Below are 16953 nucleotides of genomic sequence, written 5' to 3' on the forward strand. Positions count from 1 at the left end.
TGAGAAAATAGACAAAACACTAAGTAAGCATATTTGTATCTACAAGAAAGCAACAAAAAACGGAATACAAAACGGTTTCATTAGATGGTTGACAGGATAGTTAACACAAGTTATTATTACTAATTTTTGATTGTTAATTGGTGTTGACTAGATACTTTGATTATCCAATACTTTATCCTCCAGTTTAAAATGAATTAAAGTTTAAGTTCACCACTTATGAAGTTTGAAACAATCCGTTTTTACGTTATGCTTTCCACACAAGCTAACAGATCAATTTGCTTTCTGTTGATATTCACGATCAAAAATTCCACATCTTCTTCACTCAGATTAAAATCGAAAACCTGGGTTTGGAAACAAGCAAACAACAAAAAAAAGCAGACAATGAGAACACTACAAAACAAGAAGCATATATGTGTTAAGTAATAGCATTCCATAATTTTAAAAGCTTGTTTTTAAAGCACTTACCAATATTTTTAAAAGTTTGACATATTCATTCGTGAGAATTTGTATTTTACTTCCAGATCATTAGATAAAGCTTAATCCCAAGCAAAAAGACTTGAAGTCTTTGGTTATCATTGCACTTAAAGATTACTTTATCACTCCACTATTACCACAAAATCCCAAGACACTAATGTATCTAACATGATACATATTTTTTCATATGTATTAAAATGTAGCTGGAGTGACAGTAATACAACTTTATACTGCAGCATTTTAAAAAATTCTGCAATTTACTTTTTTATTCCAGTAAACAGATCAATCAAGTAAAATCCTGCTATATACTTTTTTGCTGGGATAAACTAAAGATTTAATGGTCATAATAATGCAACTTAACATGCTATTGTGAAGGAACAGATGTTCTGGCTGAAAAATATGCAGTTATTGGGCAGATTTCAAAAATTACTGATTGGTAATAGTGGAGAATAGCAGAAAAACAAAACCAAACCACTCATGATAATTTTCCAAATTATTCAATGGAACTTGCCCCTGGATAATACAGTGTTAATGATGATCATGCAAAAATCTCAAAAACTTGATATAAAAAGAATAGATACTTGATGTTTCCTTAATATACACATATTATACAAATATAACACAAAAATGTCTTTCTTATTTGATCATCAAGAAAGTCAATTTATACAGTGGATGTATGACCCTCACAGTTAAAGTATTTTACCAACTTCACACGGCACCCAAAGCCAGTGATTTACCACAAAGTCATCTTGGCAGCAGCATCCTACAGGTACTCAATGGGACTAGTCCAGCAGAACCATTTGGGAAGAATGAGTTTGTAGAGTAAACAAAACCAAAACAAAACAACAAAACAACAATCCTGGCTCTTTTTGTTATCAGGAAATAGAATAAATGTAACATTCCCCAGTCCCCCTCCCAGTTTCACAGACAAGATAGGAACTTCACAGCAAATCATTATACCAGGATTCTGAAATCTCATATAAAAAGTCCTGGAAATATATTTTGCTGCAGAAAAATAAAATAGAGCAATCATTAATAGGACGATATCCCTACTAACTTGCTCTTGAATTTCTTACTGTATTTCAAACTAGAGAGTGGTTCTCAAAGGGCTCTGGTACACAAAGCCCACACAGAGATCACAGAAGATGAATCCTGGGTATTATGTGCTGAGATGGCACAAACGAGTCTGTGCAAGGTTGCTTAGAAAAGTACATCCCACATCATGTTGTCCAGGTCTAGCATGAGTTAGCAATGATAACAGACCACAGAAAACAGTATCAGAATCATTGATTTAAATTCATGTAAGGCTTTGCACTTCTCCTTTTTCAGGGGGTAGGCCCTTACAGAAAGTTACTACTATCCTCTAATGTCCTGGCATTTGTAATTAGTCCTGTGATGCTGTAGACAAACAAGCATTGATTAAGGACAAAGACTGCATCAACTATAGCAGAAGCACGGCACAGGCTCACTTTGAGGCAGTGCAAATACTTGACGTCTCCTTTCAGAAGCACAGGCATCTTGTTGGAGGCTGCAAAAAGTGCCAAAAAGCAAATATAAAAAAAGATTCCCAACACAGCAAGGTTGGCTTTTCTGTTACTTAAAGCGAACTCTCTGTAGTCAGAAATGTGTTCCTCTGAGCTCCAAAGCTTTGGCAACAACGTGGCAATGTGGAGAGCTTTAACTGTTCAAATTCAGTTAGTATCAGTAAGAGCTACTCCACTTTCGTCCCTTTTAATCTTGTAAGGTTAACATCAGCTTTCCTCTCAGCGTCCTATTGCTATTTTATCAAGAAAATCAGCCAGTGTCAAACACAGCACAAAAAGAGGTGCAGATACTAATGCAACCTACTTGGCTTAGTGGCTCTGTGAGCTTACCAGTGTTGCTGTTTCTTTACTGCACGTGCTAATCGAAAGAATAATATATTCTGGGGGGACAAGTACAGTAGAAACACTTCTGCACCCCGATAAAGATAAAATCCTGAAGCACACACTTTACAAAACCATCATTTTCCAATTTAATATTGCGAGGTGCCTTAATAATCAGAGACATAAAAGATGAAATTCAGAAACAGGCTAGAAAATGAGAGATGGAGCCACTGAGAGCCAGACCAAAGCTACTTGGCTGCACACAAAATGGCCTCGCCCTTCCACCAACTTCCTGTTTATTTTTTTCCTTTCCTTGTTTGTTTAAAAGAGTTCCCTTCTGTTGCAGTTTAACCCAGCAGGCAGCTCAGCACCATCAGCCCATTCACTCACTGCCCAGCCATGGGATGGGAGAAAAGGTAAAACTCACGAGTGGGGATAAAGACAGCTTGATAGGACAGAAAAGGAAGGGAAAATACAGTAATATATTTTCATATTACTAAAATATAGCAATAGTGTTCAAAGATATTCAAAACAAGCAGTGCACAACGTAGTTGCTCACCACCAGTGACTGGTGCCCAGCCAGTCCCTGAGCAGAGCAGACCCCCAGCCAACACCCTCAGTTTTATCATTCATCACAATGCCACACGGTATGGGACATCCCTTTGGTCAGCGTCCCTCCCAGCTCCATGTGCCCCTGCAGCTTTTTCTGGCAGGGCAGTGTGAGAACCAACAAGTCCTTGACTTAGTGTAAGCACTGCCCAGCAACAACTAAAACATCAGTGTGTTATCGACTTCATTCTCATCCTAAATCCAAAACAAAGCACCATGCCAGCTGCTAGGAAGAAAATTAACTCTATTCCAGCTGAAACCAGAACACCTTCTATTAGCAGTTACAGTGCTCCTGCTGAGAAAGCTGACTGCACTTAGGTAGGTAATATTGATAAATTGTTATTTTAAATAATTGTTTATCTCAGCTAGAGAGGATTGCCTCAATCAGTCACAACTGTAAAAAAATGTCCATAATATGGAAGAAAAAAGGCCTTCAATTTTCAGATATATTCCCCTGTTCCTGCTGTCAAGATGGTTAGTTGCAGTGATAAAATACATGCACTGCTGTATCTAAAAAATGGTCATTGTATGAAGGTAAAAGTTCTCTCTCTGGAGAAAACATGTCTTATGCGTGTACAGACAAAAGGAGGAATTTCAGCCCTCGGGATGAATAGGCATAGTATCACTTGAAGAATACACTCTAGGGATGAATTCTGAGCTTAAAAAACAAACAAACAAACCCACCTTTCAAATATGACTACCTCCAGGGTACTAAACAAAGAAGAAAAGAAAAAAAAAATGGAGTTAAGCTACTTAATTTTGTGTTCCACACTTTTATATCTCTACAGTTGGATAGATTTTGCTTCTGTTAGTCAATATTGTTCCCCACTCCTACCCTTAAATCTCACTACTGTTCACTTTCCAATTTTTTATTAGTTATCTACACTGTTATCAAAGTTGGCAGTACTTCAGAAATGTTCATTTACATGATGTTACATGGACTTATTCTGTAGCAGCTCTTGCTTACAAAGAAAACTGTTAACACCATTTTTAATGTCAGTGTAGTTGTATAGAGGAGCATGAAATATCAGTCCACTGAGACTGTCCTTTCAGCAATCTGAACAAAACTGAATGCGAATTTGCTCAATGCTCCTAAATTAACTAAACCTAAGATTTGTGAAGCTGTAGTCAAAGGACGAAGCTCTAACGATACATTTCAAGCACACAGGAGATAACAGGATTCCAGCCTCCTGGAGGAATTATAGCTTCTGGCAGAAAACAATGGGGATCAGTGATGGTACAACATGCAAAAGAGCACACCACACCTAGGAGAAAGATAACACAGGTCACCTGAGTCCTGGCACTTTAACAGCTTGTAGTATGTCCAACAATTCCGTACACTGTCAAATCTAAACTCTGCTCTATTTCTATAGCATCTACCTGGTATTGAAGAAATCAGTAAAAAAGTTTACAATGAATCAATAAAAATCCTGGGAAAAAAGTCCTGAAACAACAATAATCAAGTCTGAACATAAAAGGATCAGATTGAAACTGCTCCTTAAGAAGTATGCTTTTATAGTAATACTGCTTTTATTTGATTATTTTTCTCATTACTCATTGTACTGTTTAGGTAACATTACCTAGATAGAGAAAATTCTGGCTTGACTTCCTAGCAAAAGCTGATGCAAAAGCAAGAGCACATTCTCTTTGACAGATGGAACAATAAAGCCATATTCATTGTAGCCCTTAGCTTCATCTATACGCAAACCTGATTGTGTAAGCAGTGTATCTTTTCTGGAAGAATACACTGTACAGGTATCAGTGAGGCCAGTTTATTCTACCGTATCTTGGGTTTTTAAAGTAATAAATAATACAATAATGATTCAAGAGGCAAATTCAGACAATTTTTCTCTGAAAAATTTACCAGTAATTGGCAAACAAGTTTGTCTGTATCTCAGCCAAGTTGTGTAGCAGCTCTGCTTTGAAGAAAAACACTGCAGGCTTGGGTACATGCCTGTTGTAAGCCATTTCTTGATAAAAAGTAAGGAGCTTTGTTTCACAATATGACTAAAGCAGAACAGCACTGGGAAAACTGCCTCAGGAAGTTCACTCACAATATAAATCATAGTCAGACTTTCCATACCTTTCTAGACACAGGAACTCTTAAAATATCAATGTGACTAGAAGCTCAATACTCAGTGGACAAAATACTTAGCAGACCTTCTTAAAACAGATTTGTAAACTACATACACCTGTACCTACTTCGCTTTACACACATGTATTTTATAAAAAAACACATATATAAAAAATCAGAGAAACAGTCTGTTAATGAAATCTCCATACAAATGAAAAGTGACAGATATGCTAATTTTCACTTTTAGTGAGAATGAAACTGTAGAACTTCCAGTAAGAGAAAAAGATCCATAACAACAAAGATGCCTCTGGTTCTTACTCTGGTTCCTGCTCAACTCTTACCCGTGCAGGTAGTACAGAGATTTCTCTCGAGCTATTCTTTCTTTGTTACAACTATGGGCTTGTAAGTAACATGCATAGAACTCTCTGGAACAGTGTAATTATCAGGCAATAAGACATACAAAATTCTTTCCTGTGATGTTAATATATTGCTTATTGCAGTAAAATCATATTCTTGATGGAGTTTTACACAGTGTACTGCACACTATAAACAAACTGTAATAGTGGTATTAACGTTTTTTTCCACTCAGCTTTTTCTTCTGTGTATACTGCAACCTTCTAACAGAGTACCTGAAAAATTAATTTACAGCTAACACCTGTACCATATGCTAAGAGGTAGCATTTTTTTCTACATTTAAAAAAGTGATATCTCCTTATGTTCTTGCTTTACTGGCCTGAGGCAAGGTGATGTCATTAACAGAAGGCTTTGCATGGACTACACCGAATTATAGATCAGGATTTTATACGCAGATTTAAGATCTCAGTACACAAATACTACCTTATCTGCTATCGCTTTTAAGGATTTCAGAAGTGTTATCATTAATATCAGACATTAAGCTCACAATTATATTCTTACTGCAACCTTCACTTAATTTAAATTACATGGTGTGACTCACTGATCACTGACGAAGGAAAAAGTTCAAACCTTCATTCACACAATAAGGCTTGGGTCCCAGGAAACATGTCTCCCATCGTGCATTCCATTTAGAATTTCAACATCATCTTCTGCTATTGTAAAATCAAACACCTGTGGGAATGCATATATAGTTAACACCATGAACACAGAGATAATCAGTAGCATTTCTATCATTTAAAACAAGACTCATTTAAGTTTGAAGGCAATATGTATAATTCCAATCTTCTGGAAATTATTTTTATATTTTGTCATAAACAAACATAATTCTCTGTGAGAATGATAGGCTCCACTGGGCTCCTTTACTCTTTTTATGACTCATTTTCATTTGTAGTTGGCTTTCGCAGCACTCTGGCCTCAAGCAAGGGTCCAAGAAAATAGTAGTATCTAAGGTCTCTTCTGCCAAGGAGAGTTATTAGAAGGTATTAGTACTTTTACAAAGCTAGCAAACCAAAGGCTTTATCATGGGTCAATTAATACAGAAAAAGACACAGTTCTACAGTTTTTTTAGTACTGATACGAACTTGAAAGCAACCATCTCTGTCTTCATGTACAGATTCTTACAGCCACAGGCTTCTCCTGTGGTGAGATCTGCAACACACATGATGGTGACAGTATTTTCTTAGCAGATGTATTACTGGGACAGTATCACTTCAGAACTGAATTTGCTTTCAGTTGCTCCTTCATACACAATAAAAAGATCCTGCAGAGTATGAACTGCTTCCAAATGAGCTCCCCATATCCTGCATTATCCAGCAATTGCTGCCTGCTCTTTGTAATCAAACTTCAGTCCTCAAGCTTTTCCAACCTAAACCACGGACAAACCACAGAACTATAAATACTACATATCATATGCTCAGGGCTCACTGAGGTCCACCTTCCCCCATTTTGATTAGAAATTGTAGAGACTCAGACCAACACACAGGCACATGGGGTTGGAGAAGACAGATTTGTGATAAATGTCAGATATCTGCAATTCCCTGCCCCCTCTCCTCTATGATTTGAGTTCTGCTGCAATACAATCCCTCAGTTGTATTAAATGAATTGGTGGGGTCATAGAGTCAACTCTGTAAAACACATAATTAATCTGGATTTAAAATACTGCAGGGAAAAAAGAATATAAAAGAGAAAGAAGAAATGTTTGTTTCTTCTCTCTGATTTGGTTCAGAACACAGTGCCACAAACAGCTATGCTTGTACCACAGTCACAGCGTGGATGTCAGAATAAATAGTCAGGGCAGGAACTACATAAATAGACACCAGGAGAAAACCTCACTGCATGAGTGATAATTCACACTTAAAACACATATAGTGAATTTAGTGATAGTCAGAAGGTTGCTGTCTTCTTGCTAAGTTTTTTCCCAATTTGCCAAACAGTTTGTATTTCTAACTTTCAGAAGAACAATGTGTTTATGGTTTTATGTGTTTATGCTTTTATGTGCTTATGATTTTTCCTCCCACCTTTTTCCCCCTTGAGAAAGCTTTCATATTACAGAAATGAGGAGGAAGTTAATTAAAAACATTTAGTATAAAGAGAGAAAAAAAAAGGGAGGGGACAGGAGATACTGCTTATCCTCATTCCTTTCCCACTTCTTTGTGCACCCCCTGCATGCTGGGCCCTTCTCTGCAAGTCAGTGCAAGAAGGTAGGGGAAGAGTCAACTCTGACAGGATTGCAACTTCCTTCAGAAGTATATGGGATATCTCCAAAGAAGTTTTCTAGGTTTCATATCATGTCTTTGTACTGTGCATAGCACACACATTCCTTCATTTTGATCTATGAACCTATCACAGAAAGAACTATAGCCAGTCCACGATTTTCTACAATAAATCAAGTAATAGATAAAAATATTCCTAACAAAAACTCAACTATGAAAGTTGGCAGTTCAGTATTCAGTATCCAGGAAGTCTGCGGATGTCTTTCTTGTACACACTGATCAAATCTACAGTTGATTTCCGACATGCCCTAACTACAGGACAATGGGCAGGTAAACCCAAATTCTAAAAACAATTCAGACGTCAGTTGTTCTTCAATGTGTAACCAAATCTTACCTTGCAATTTTCCTGTATCCTTTCTGCTCTTGTGGACTTTGGAATAGTCACAATTCCATTCTGGAAAACATAATTCTTCTATCACTGAAGTTTACATAATTTCAAATAAAATCTTCTCTCTCCAAATCCTTTCAAGATGTTCGTCATGCCTTCTTAGGTTTTCCTCTTATTTCTCAGAGGACATTGTCATTTCCATAGGCTTTTTGTAACTGCAGTTGTATGCAGTGCATTAACTTCCAACACAGATTATATAGTTTAAATTACTTCAATACATTATTTCACTGCTTAGCACTTTGTTTTGAATAACAGAAATCGAACAATACTCCTTACTGTTTTTAAAATTTAGTTTAAAAACATCTCTTCTATTACCAATTCCTTTCATTCTCTATAATCAGATCATTTTCATATTTAAAGTAGTGCCTTGTTTTGAGTACTACATCTTTCTGTACAGCACAATTAGATCATATGATATCAACATAGTAAGGGCAAAAAAAATTCAGTTATGTTCTGGTTTGATGAACAAAACCCACTATACGTTTTTTTTTTTTCTTATGAGACAGGGGATAGGTTTTTATTACCACCCTCCATTACCTGTATACTCCAGCGTATGCAAATCTGTGCTGGAGTTCTGCCATATTTCTTTGCCAGCTGAATGATACTAGGATGAGTGAGTGCTTCCCCTTTGGCTAAAGGACAGTAGCCTTCAAAAACAATCTCTCTGCTCCTACAATAGTCCACCAGCTCCTGAGGTCTTTGAAAAGGATGATATTCAACCTTAAATAAACAGAAAAAAGCTTTTAGTAAAAACCTTCTAAGTACATTTAGCAGAAAACCTTGTTATTGATAAATGAAAATATTTTTGCCCTCTTGCTTTAAAAATGCAACATGAGTGAAATCACTTCTAATGGGACATATATGGAAGCAATTAGTTTTAGAAGACGTGAAGGATATTATCCACTCAAAACATTTTGCCATTAATTGGCACAGTAGTTTGCTATGTATTTTATGTTTACCCTAGAAACAAGGTATTTGGAACAGTTATCTTCCCTACATGCAGTTGGACCTGTACTCCTATTCTGTTCAGTGTTTGAGAAATACATGCAAACGCATACTGGGAGTCAGGTCATTTTTAAGGGTGATTTGATACTCTTCCCCAAAAAGACTGCCCTAATTACTTCTTCACTAATGATCTTTTTTGAGTTGCACAGGCAAGGAGAGGAGGTGGAGCCTCGTTTTGCAAGACATAAACCAAAAGAATTTGTCCAGGATGAGGGCCTGACCTCTGAAGCAGTGTGTTGGCATAGACTATACAGGGAAAATCCTGTATTCCACGAGCGGTGTCACCAACATATGGAGGAAGGAGTCATGCTGCGGAATGAACTGTGCAGGAGATCCTTGGTAGGAAGGAAGATCACAAATTGCCAAGAACCAGTTAAGAAAAAAAAAGCAACAAGCTACAAGGGCATCAACTGGAAAAAAAAAAAGTTATTAGAAAGTAAGAATCTCAAGTCACTTTCTGGGTTTTTAATAAAAGCCAAAACCAAACCTGTGTAATAGCAGTCCCTTACTCCTTTTACTTAAAAAATATACATTGTAAGGAACATACCTTCCTCTGCACTCAGATGAAAATGGGTGGCATTGACTTTTAAATAATAAAATGCATAATCACGTGATGTGGCTTTGGCTCAGCAGCTGTCACCACTGTTCCAGTGATCTAATTCTTGCGCATTTTGAAGAAAAGTACTCTCCTGAACAATTAACTCAACACATGGAATCTGGAAAATTTCTTCTGCCATAAAAGGGACAAATGACCATATCCTGTTTCTCATCTTTAGTACATGTTGTCTTTTCAGACAACAATAGGCAGAACAATAGGCTGGCAGTCATTCAACATACACTAAGAAAAAACTGTGCCCCTGGAAGGCTGGGCTGAGTCAGCCTAACGCTGCTATGATCTAAATTACTAGGTGGACTCAGGAACAAGGTTCAAGCAGCAGACACATCCATGTCTTCAACCTTTGATGTTTCTTGACCTCCGAGTAGCCTTTGTATTTCATGTTTATATTTAAAAGACTGGTGTTTAGGTCATACAGTCGCTCACTTGTTTGCAGCTGAGCTGACTAGAAAATATTCTCATTGTTTATTACGCAAAACTGAGGGGGAAAAAATGAGCAAGCAGTTCCTTTCAAAACACTGATTAACAAAACCCAAAGCAAGCCTAATCTACTAGTCCCTTATGCGACTGAACTGTAAGACTGAGCATCTTAGAGCAACACCAGGTACTCTCCCAGGTAAGTATCATTTTACACTGGTAATTAGATACAGATATCTAATGTGTCTTCAAATGCGTTAACACACCATGACTATTGGGATCTAATAAAAAACTTGTTACGTACTGGCTAGAGGGTGTATTACTCAGTTATTTAAACAGAAACGAGCATTTTTAGAGAGGTTCTTTGCACTCAGTGCAATAAATAGTACAGCCTATAAAATAAATACAAATTTTTACTACAAATAAATGCTGAAAAACCTAAAACATCTCTATAGCACCAGGTGAGTTATTCAGCACTTATTGCTAATACACATGCAGTCAAAATTTAGTCACTTGCCTAATATGGGTTCAAAGCAGCACAGTTCCAGGCTGTACCTTAAGATTTAAAACCATGACAGTACGTTGAGATGTTCCCTGTTTCTCAAGTAGGCTTTACAGCAACAACCATGGGAACATGCATGGGAACATTTTACTTTGTGCCTTTCGCTGAAGAGACTTCCAGATTTCACGTACTGAATTTTGTCACACTCAGTTGTGTACTGTTAGGAGCAAGTATTTTTCTTCTTAAAAGTGTGACTAAAATAATCAAGTGCATAAAATGAAATAATTATTTCTATTTTGTTTTGGGTTTTTTTATTTTTATTTTGAAACCTTTCTGGAAGATTCTAGCAGCATCTGAATGCAAGGCACCAGCATCCTGAGCCGGAGGAGACATAGGGCGGGGGGCCAGCTTGTGCTTCCCCTCAAAATAATAATTCCTATTTCCTGGCCTGCCCCACCCTTGCTATTTCAGTCACCAAACTTCTCAGGCAAGGGATGCCCATCAAGTAGCTTAGAGAAAGATCTTGATCTATTCTGGCACTCTACCCTGAGTGATTTGTGTGTATAATCCGTCATATTTAATAAAAGAGTTTGCAGTTCACATCACTGAACTCTCCACAGCTGCAATTTGGTCAGCCACCAGGGCACTGCAAAAAAAGTACAGATTTTTATGAAAGTCATGCTGCAATGGGAGAAAAGTTAAGCCTAACAGCAATCCTGATGCAGGGACCTAGCCTCTCAGTAAGGTCCATGTGACAGTACACAACCCTTACTCATTCCACACCGCTGCAGATCTTTTCATGTGGATCTTCTCCTGCATCTGGATTTCAGCCAGCTTCTCAAGCAGAATGCATAGACTAAAAGTTGTTCCTCCTTTAAAAAAGTGAAATTTCAGCCCAGAATTGAGTTTTCTTCATAAAGGAACAGTTCAAGTGAGTTTATATACAAATGCCTGAAAATCATAGCATCAAATCCTAGAACGCATGTCTACCTTGTACAAATTTACATACTATGGCTTAATATCAACAGTGACATTAACAATATTTAAGCGTTTCTGAGGTCATACCACAGCTAACTGAACTTCCATAGAAGTAAAAAAAAAAAATACTGATGAGTATCGTTACACAGAATTTGGAGAGGATCCATTTAGTTTCAGTGTATTTATTGCATTAAATGTACACATAAATCATATATTTTTAAAGGCACAAGAGCCTTTGGAGAGAAAGCATTTTCCTTGAACATAAATACAATCTTAGCACAGCCAAGTCAACTACAAATCCTGGGATACAAACCTGTAACTTGTTTCATTCTACACTGTTAGAATGAAATACTTAGCATAGAACATTTGACAGTATTTTTTAGTAGTAGGCTGCAAATTTAAAAGCTGCAAATTTAAAAGCTGCTTGCTCACTACTATATCAGAAAGTATTTATTCTTGAAAAGGCTGGTCTTTCCTACTTTGGTAAAGAACATCGTGATAGTGTGTTGTTTGTTTTTTTTTTCAGGAATCAAGAAGCAGCACTGCTTACAACTCAACTGTATAACAGAAACATTGCTTAATTACACATTTTAATTTGTAGTGATTTCATGGACACCAAAAAGCTACTCTTATTTAACACAATAACAATGTCTGCTGAGCTCCAGAGTAAGGTTTGAAGAGGTATATTTCTGAAAAGATGACACAACTAGACCTTGGCAAATTTACCCATTCTTAAACAGGCACAGCCTGGTTTATTTTGAGTAACTGAACTTAAGTATTTTCCTTCTTTTTAAGTACATTTTATATTACTCACAATTGTCCTTTAGTAGCCTTCTGTCTAGTGATCAAGGAGAAGTAGAGATGTTATGCTCTGTCACACTCTGAGCAATCTTTTTATGCCTGTTTCTAACTTCACACAATAAAAACCTGCCAAAAAAACCTCAACACCTGCTAAAAAGGAAAAAGCATGTGTCTGTACCTCAGCCATTCCAGTTCCCAGTTCTATGTTAGCAGAAGTGCACTTTCACTAGCAGCAAGCAGTAGGAATTGGAGCAGCTGTCAGTGTCCTGGAAGTCTGCTCGTATGTAGGTGACAATTCAGGGCATCTCCTCATAAAAGAGCAAGTACCAGCATACTTGCATGGATATAGGATCACCTCAGTGTTGCTTTGAGAAATTATACTTAGTAATCAAGCACAGGATCTCTAAAACCTTGTTTACTCTGGAGACACTAAATGTTTAGTGCTACTTGAATTGTTTTTTCCTCAACTGCTTTATCATCAAAAACTGATGCACTGACCACTTGTTTGGGCCTTAAAACCAGTCACTGACAAGTAGCTGGGAGAACACGGGGGAATGAAAGGATGAAGAGGATGAATTTTTTTCCCCAGTTCAGATCACCTTCCTGAGTGGCTTCCAATGCATGTATAGAAATGAAAGAGAGGAAATTGCAGGAGTAAGGCTAGTTATGTTTAGTCTTCCAGGCACCAGGATGGGGAGGAGTGGGTTATTAACCCCAAACCATAACTAGATTCTTAAATCTATTTCTTTCTCCACTCACCTGATTAACATGTGGGGTAACCACACAGTCTTCCTGTAGTTGCTCAAGATGACTGATAAGAAAGTTGCTTACGCCAATTGATCTACACACACCTAACAACAGGAAAAAAAAAGTTTTGGGATGATTCTGCTTGGGAGGATTGCTTGAAAAATATCACTTTCAAAAGACAAAACTATTTGTACAAATCATTTCTGTACAGCAAAACACTGCAACGTAACACAGAGAAACACCACCAAAATGTACTTTGACAGCATTATCTGAAAGCATGGTTCTGTCAGTCACACTAGGAAATCATTTTATAATCTAAACACACTGGAAACTCCCCAGTGTATAAAAACTGTGGGCTAAATTCTGGGAAAGGCTCCTGCAGTATAAGCAAAGAACAATTGGATCTCACCAGAATGAAAAGAAGGAAATGGTGTTCTGAACAGCCTGCCAAAACTAAAGAAAAGTGGAACATTTTGCAGAAGACTAATAAGGTGTGAGCAACAAAACACAAGGACACACAGTTCAAATGAACTACATAACCCTGCTTTTATGTCTACTAGCTTATTACTGGAATGTTACATAAAACTCAGAATAAAAACTTGAAGTAGTATCTAACAAGAACCGAAAAGTTGAGTGTAGGAAGCAGAACGTGCGTTAGAACAGCCGGTTTTCTCAACCTGACATGCCAATCAAAATAAAACGGCACATGAGTGTTATAAAGGCTTTTTCTCTTTTTTAGAAAAAAACCTTAAATGTACATGCGTGTGAATTAATTAAGAGCTGACAGTTCTGAAGTCAGACATCTTCCTTCAAACCCCAGGTATGATGAAGTACAACTCAGTACAGGCCTGCTACCACACTTCAAACCTGACTACTCATTGACATGTTGGTCCTCTTCTGCACTGAACACAGCTCATAGGTAAACCACAAGCAGCCGGGCTAGCGGCGGTTTCCTTAAGCTGCAGATTCTGCAGACTATTAATCAGACTCAAATCCTTAGTAAATGAACTTACTGACTGCATTCACATTTCAATCTGTAACTCTGCAGACGGAAAGTCTGCCTCAAGTTGTGTGCACACAGGAGTCCAATCCAATACTGCTCCGAGCTGATTCTATATAATTCTGCTTGATCCAGAATGAAGTTAATGAAAACACTGGAGGAAAATATATAACTATTCCTAAACGTCAGTTAGTAAACCATTCAGAAAATGTGTATATGTTTTATGTATTAAAAAATAACACATTAGTTACTGGTGAGTTGTTGGCATTTTTAAAAATCAAAAGGTTAGATTTACTAAAGTAAAATAAATAATTTTTTTCTAGACTTATCCTACGAAATTATGCAAGTAAAGCAATTACAGGACGTAAAGTTATAGGTAAAGTTACAGTTTACTGCTAATTATAAAAAACACACTGTTAAAACCCTTAAAAATAAAATTCACACTACCACATATGAATATAGGCAATTTGACTATTCTGCTTTCATATATTTTAGCAGTGAAAGTAGACAGACTGCATAGCAGCAGTACCTGCACACATACCATTGCTTTTTAAATGTGTTTTCCTTGTATGTGTAGAATACAAAAAGGAGAAAACAATGTGTAGAATACAAAAGGGAGAAAAAATACATGAGCAACTAAATACTAGGCAGCTATCACTTGCAGAAATGAACACTGTTCAAGATGCATAAAATAATTAAGTTATAATCTGCATTACAGCAACTTATATAATCTGTATGTAATCTGCCAGAAGGAGAAAACCCAAGCTTTTGATTTCTACTGTCAAATTACCCTGCAGTGTCAACATTAATAAATCATTTTGACAGAAAAGTGAGAAAAACATTTACATTTTTAACACAATGGTGAACTAAAATATTATACACTGTTGTTGAAAGCTAAGGAGTTAAAAAAGCATGCTGTTAATTTGCCCTTAAGAATAAAGCTTTTATTTCAGGCAGAATTAAAACAAAAAATCTCTTAGATAAAAGATGAAAGCTTTTATTAAACTTGTCCATTCCCACAAAAAAAAAAAAAAAACCATTGCTTTCTTTTTCTTACAGTATTTTTTAAGACGTTTTGCTTCCAGCTGACTCCAAGTCTAAAACCGATATTAAGACACTCCTGCGTTTAGTTGCAAAGGCTAAATTCCAAACTACCAAGAAAAATGAATATTTTCCCATGGAATAGAAAAATAATGACTAGAATTTTCACGTTTTTGTGGAAACAGCAATTTACCACCTTTTTAACGGGATAACGATTGAACCATTTCACATTTATTAAATCTAGGTATTTTGTTTTGGTAAAATTAGAACCCTTCATTTCAACTTCATTGCTTCGGTATTGGTTACAGTCTTATACACAAAAATTGAAGTGCTTTAGCTTTGATATTAAATTACAAAATGAAATGCAATAAACATGAAAACTATTAAAGTCCGACTGTATTAAAACTGATTCTATGATTCTATGAAGAACCTTATTTCAGTGCACGCAGGAAGCATGAATTTGAAACAATGAAATCTCCTGAGAAATGGAAAGTCCAGATTTCAACCAACAAGTAATAGATTTTACTTCAAAGAATTGTTTCCATCCACCTGAATGAATACTACCACTTTTGCCCTAAATTGTCCAAATCTGGGAAAATCTGCTTCAGAGAACGAGATTATAGAGAATTATTTCCACACTGGCACTTGCTGGATTAATTATTATGAATGGGGATGGGTTGATGGTTGGACTAGATGATCTTAGTGGTCTTTTCCAACCTTAATTATTCTATTACTTTATGATTCTAATGAAGAACTAGAAAACGATGGGCACAAAAATGAAGATCTAAACCCATCACTTGTGACGATGTATAACAAACAAGATTCATGAAATGATTACATCAGCATTATAACAACAAAAAAATAATACATTCTGAGAAACTCAGTTGTATGTAATAGTTCTTTCAGTATCTCAAAATATTTAAGAACAGCTAACAGATTTCCTTGTATGTAATTACTGTGCTTTGCTCAGGCACCACAAAAATGCTAAGGTTTGGAAGAAGCAGCTGAAGATTGCTCTCACTAAGCCTTTAAGATGTAGAGATTTTTATGAGTACGCTACAAAATTTGTAGAGTACAATTTGTATTAGGTGCTCCTTTGCGTGAACAAGAACAGGTGAAAAAATAAGGTTAGTTTACTAGAGAATTAAGTGTAAATGCACACGTGCATACATGAAAATATATGAAAACAGTTTGTGTCACAGGTCTCAAAAGCACCAGAACGCTCCTGAAATGGGGAAAAATAAGTACATCTTCTAAGCAGGCATTGTGTTGAAATACCATTTCGGTTAGCAGATTGTTTGGAAGTCAACTTGTTCAATTCTTCTGGGTTAAGTTCAACTCTTCTGGGTTAAAAGCTTAGAACGCACTAGCTGCAATCCTCTCTACAAAGTACCTTTCTAAAAGATATACTGCCTTATTTCGAAAGTGATAGAGCTTTGATTCAGGGAGAGAAAGTATCCTCCTCACCTGCTTTTGGGGAAATGAATGGTTTAGCCCATAGGAAGAAGATTTTGACAAACTGTGAGGTGCAATAAGCAACAAGTTTGCAAATCCCCATTAGCTTGTAAAGCTCAGTGAGGCTTTGCCCTGCTCTGTGACTCTGCACAGACTTCAAGGCAATGACGATAGTTCTACAACTGCTAAAAACTGACCGACCAATGCACAACAGAAGAGAAATTTTCAGCCAGTTTGCAGAATTACCATGAGACTCTGAAAGACACGTTAGAAAACATATCGGAAGGAAAAGAA

The 16953-nt window shown here is 36.7% G+C and overlaps 1 protein-coding gene across 1 annotated transcript in view; it reads right to left on the minus strand.

The window, feature by feature from the left end:
• Nucleotides 1–250: 250 nt before the first annotated feature.
• Nucleotides 251–16953, minus strand: part of LOC116243534 (putative oxidoreductase ZK1290.5) — a 41616-nt gene continuing 24913 nt past the window's right edge. Inside the window, 5 exon segments of the mRNA XM_031614804.2 lie at nucleotides 251–341; nucleotides 5978–6108; nucleotides 8044–8103; nucleotides 8635–8817; nucleotides 13176–13267. Of these exon segments, the coding sequence (XP_031470664.2) occupies nucleotides 6013–6108; nucleotides 8044–8103; nucleotides 8635–8817; nucleotides 13176–13267 (431 nt within the window). The 3' untranslated portion in view covers nucleotides 251–341; nucleotides 5978–6012.

The sequence above is a fragment of the Phasianus colchicus genome, chromosome 9, assembly GCF_987193195.1.
Source record: "Phasianus colchicus chromosome 9, bPhaCol1.hap1.1, whole genome shotgun sequence".
Classification (NCBI taxonomy): domain Eukaryota; kingdom Metazoa; phylum Chordata; class Aves; order Galliformes; family Phasianidae; genus Phasianus; species Phasianus colchicus.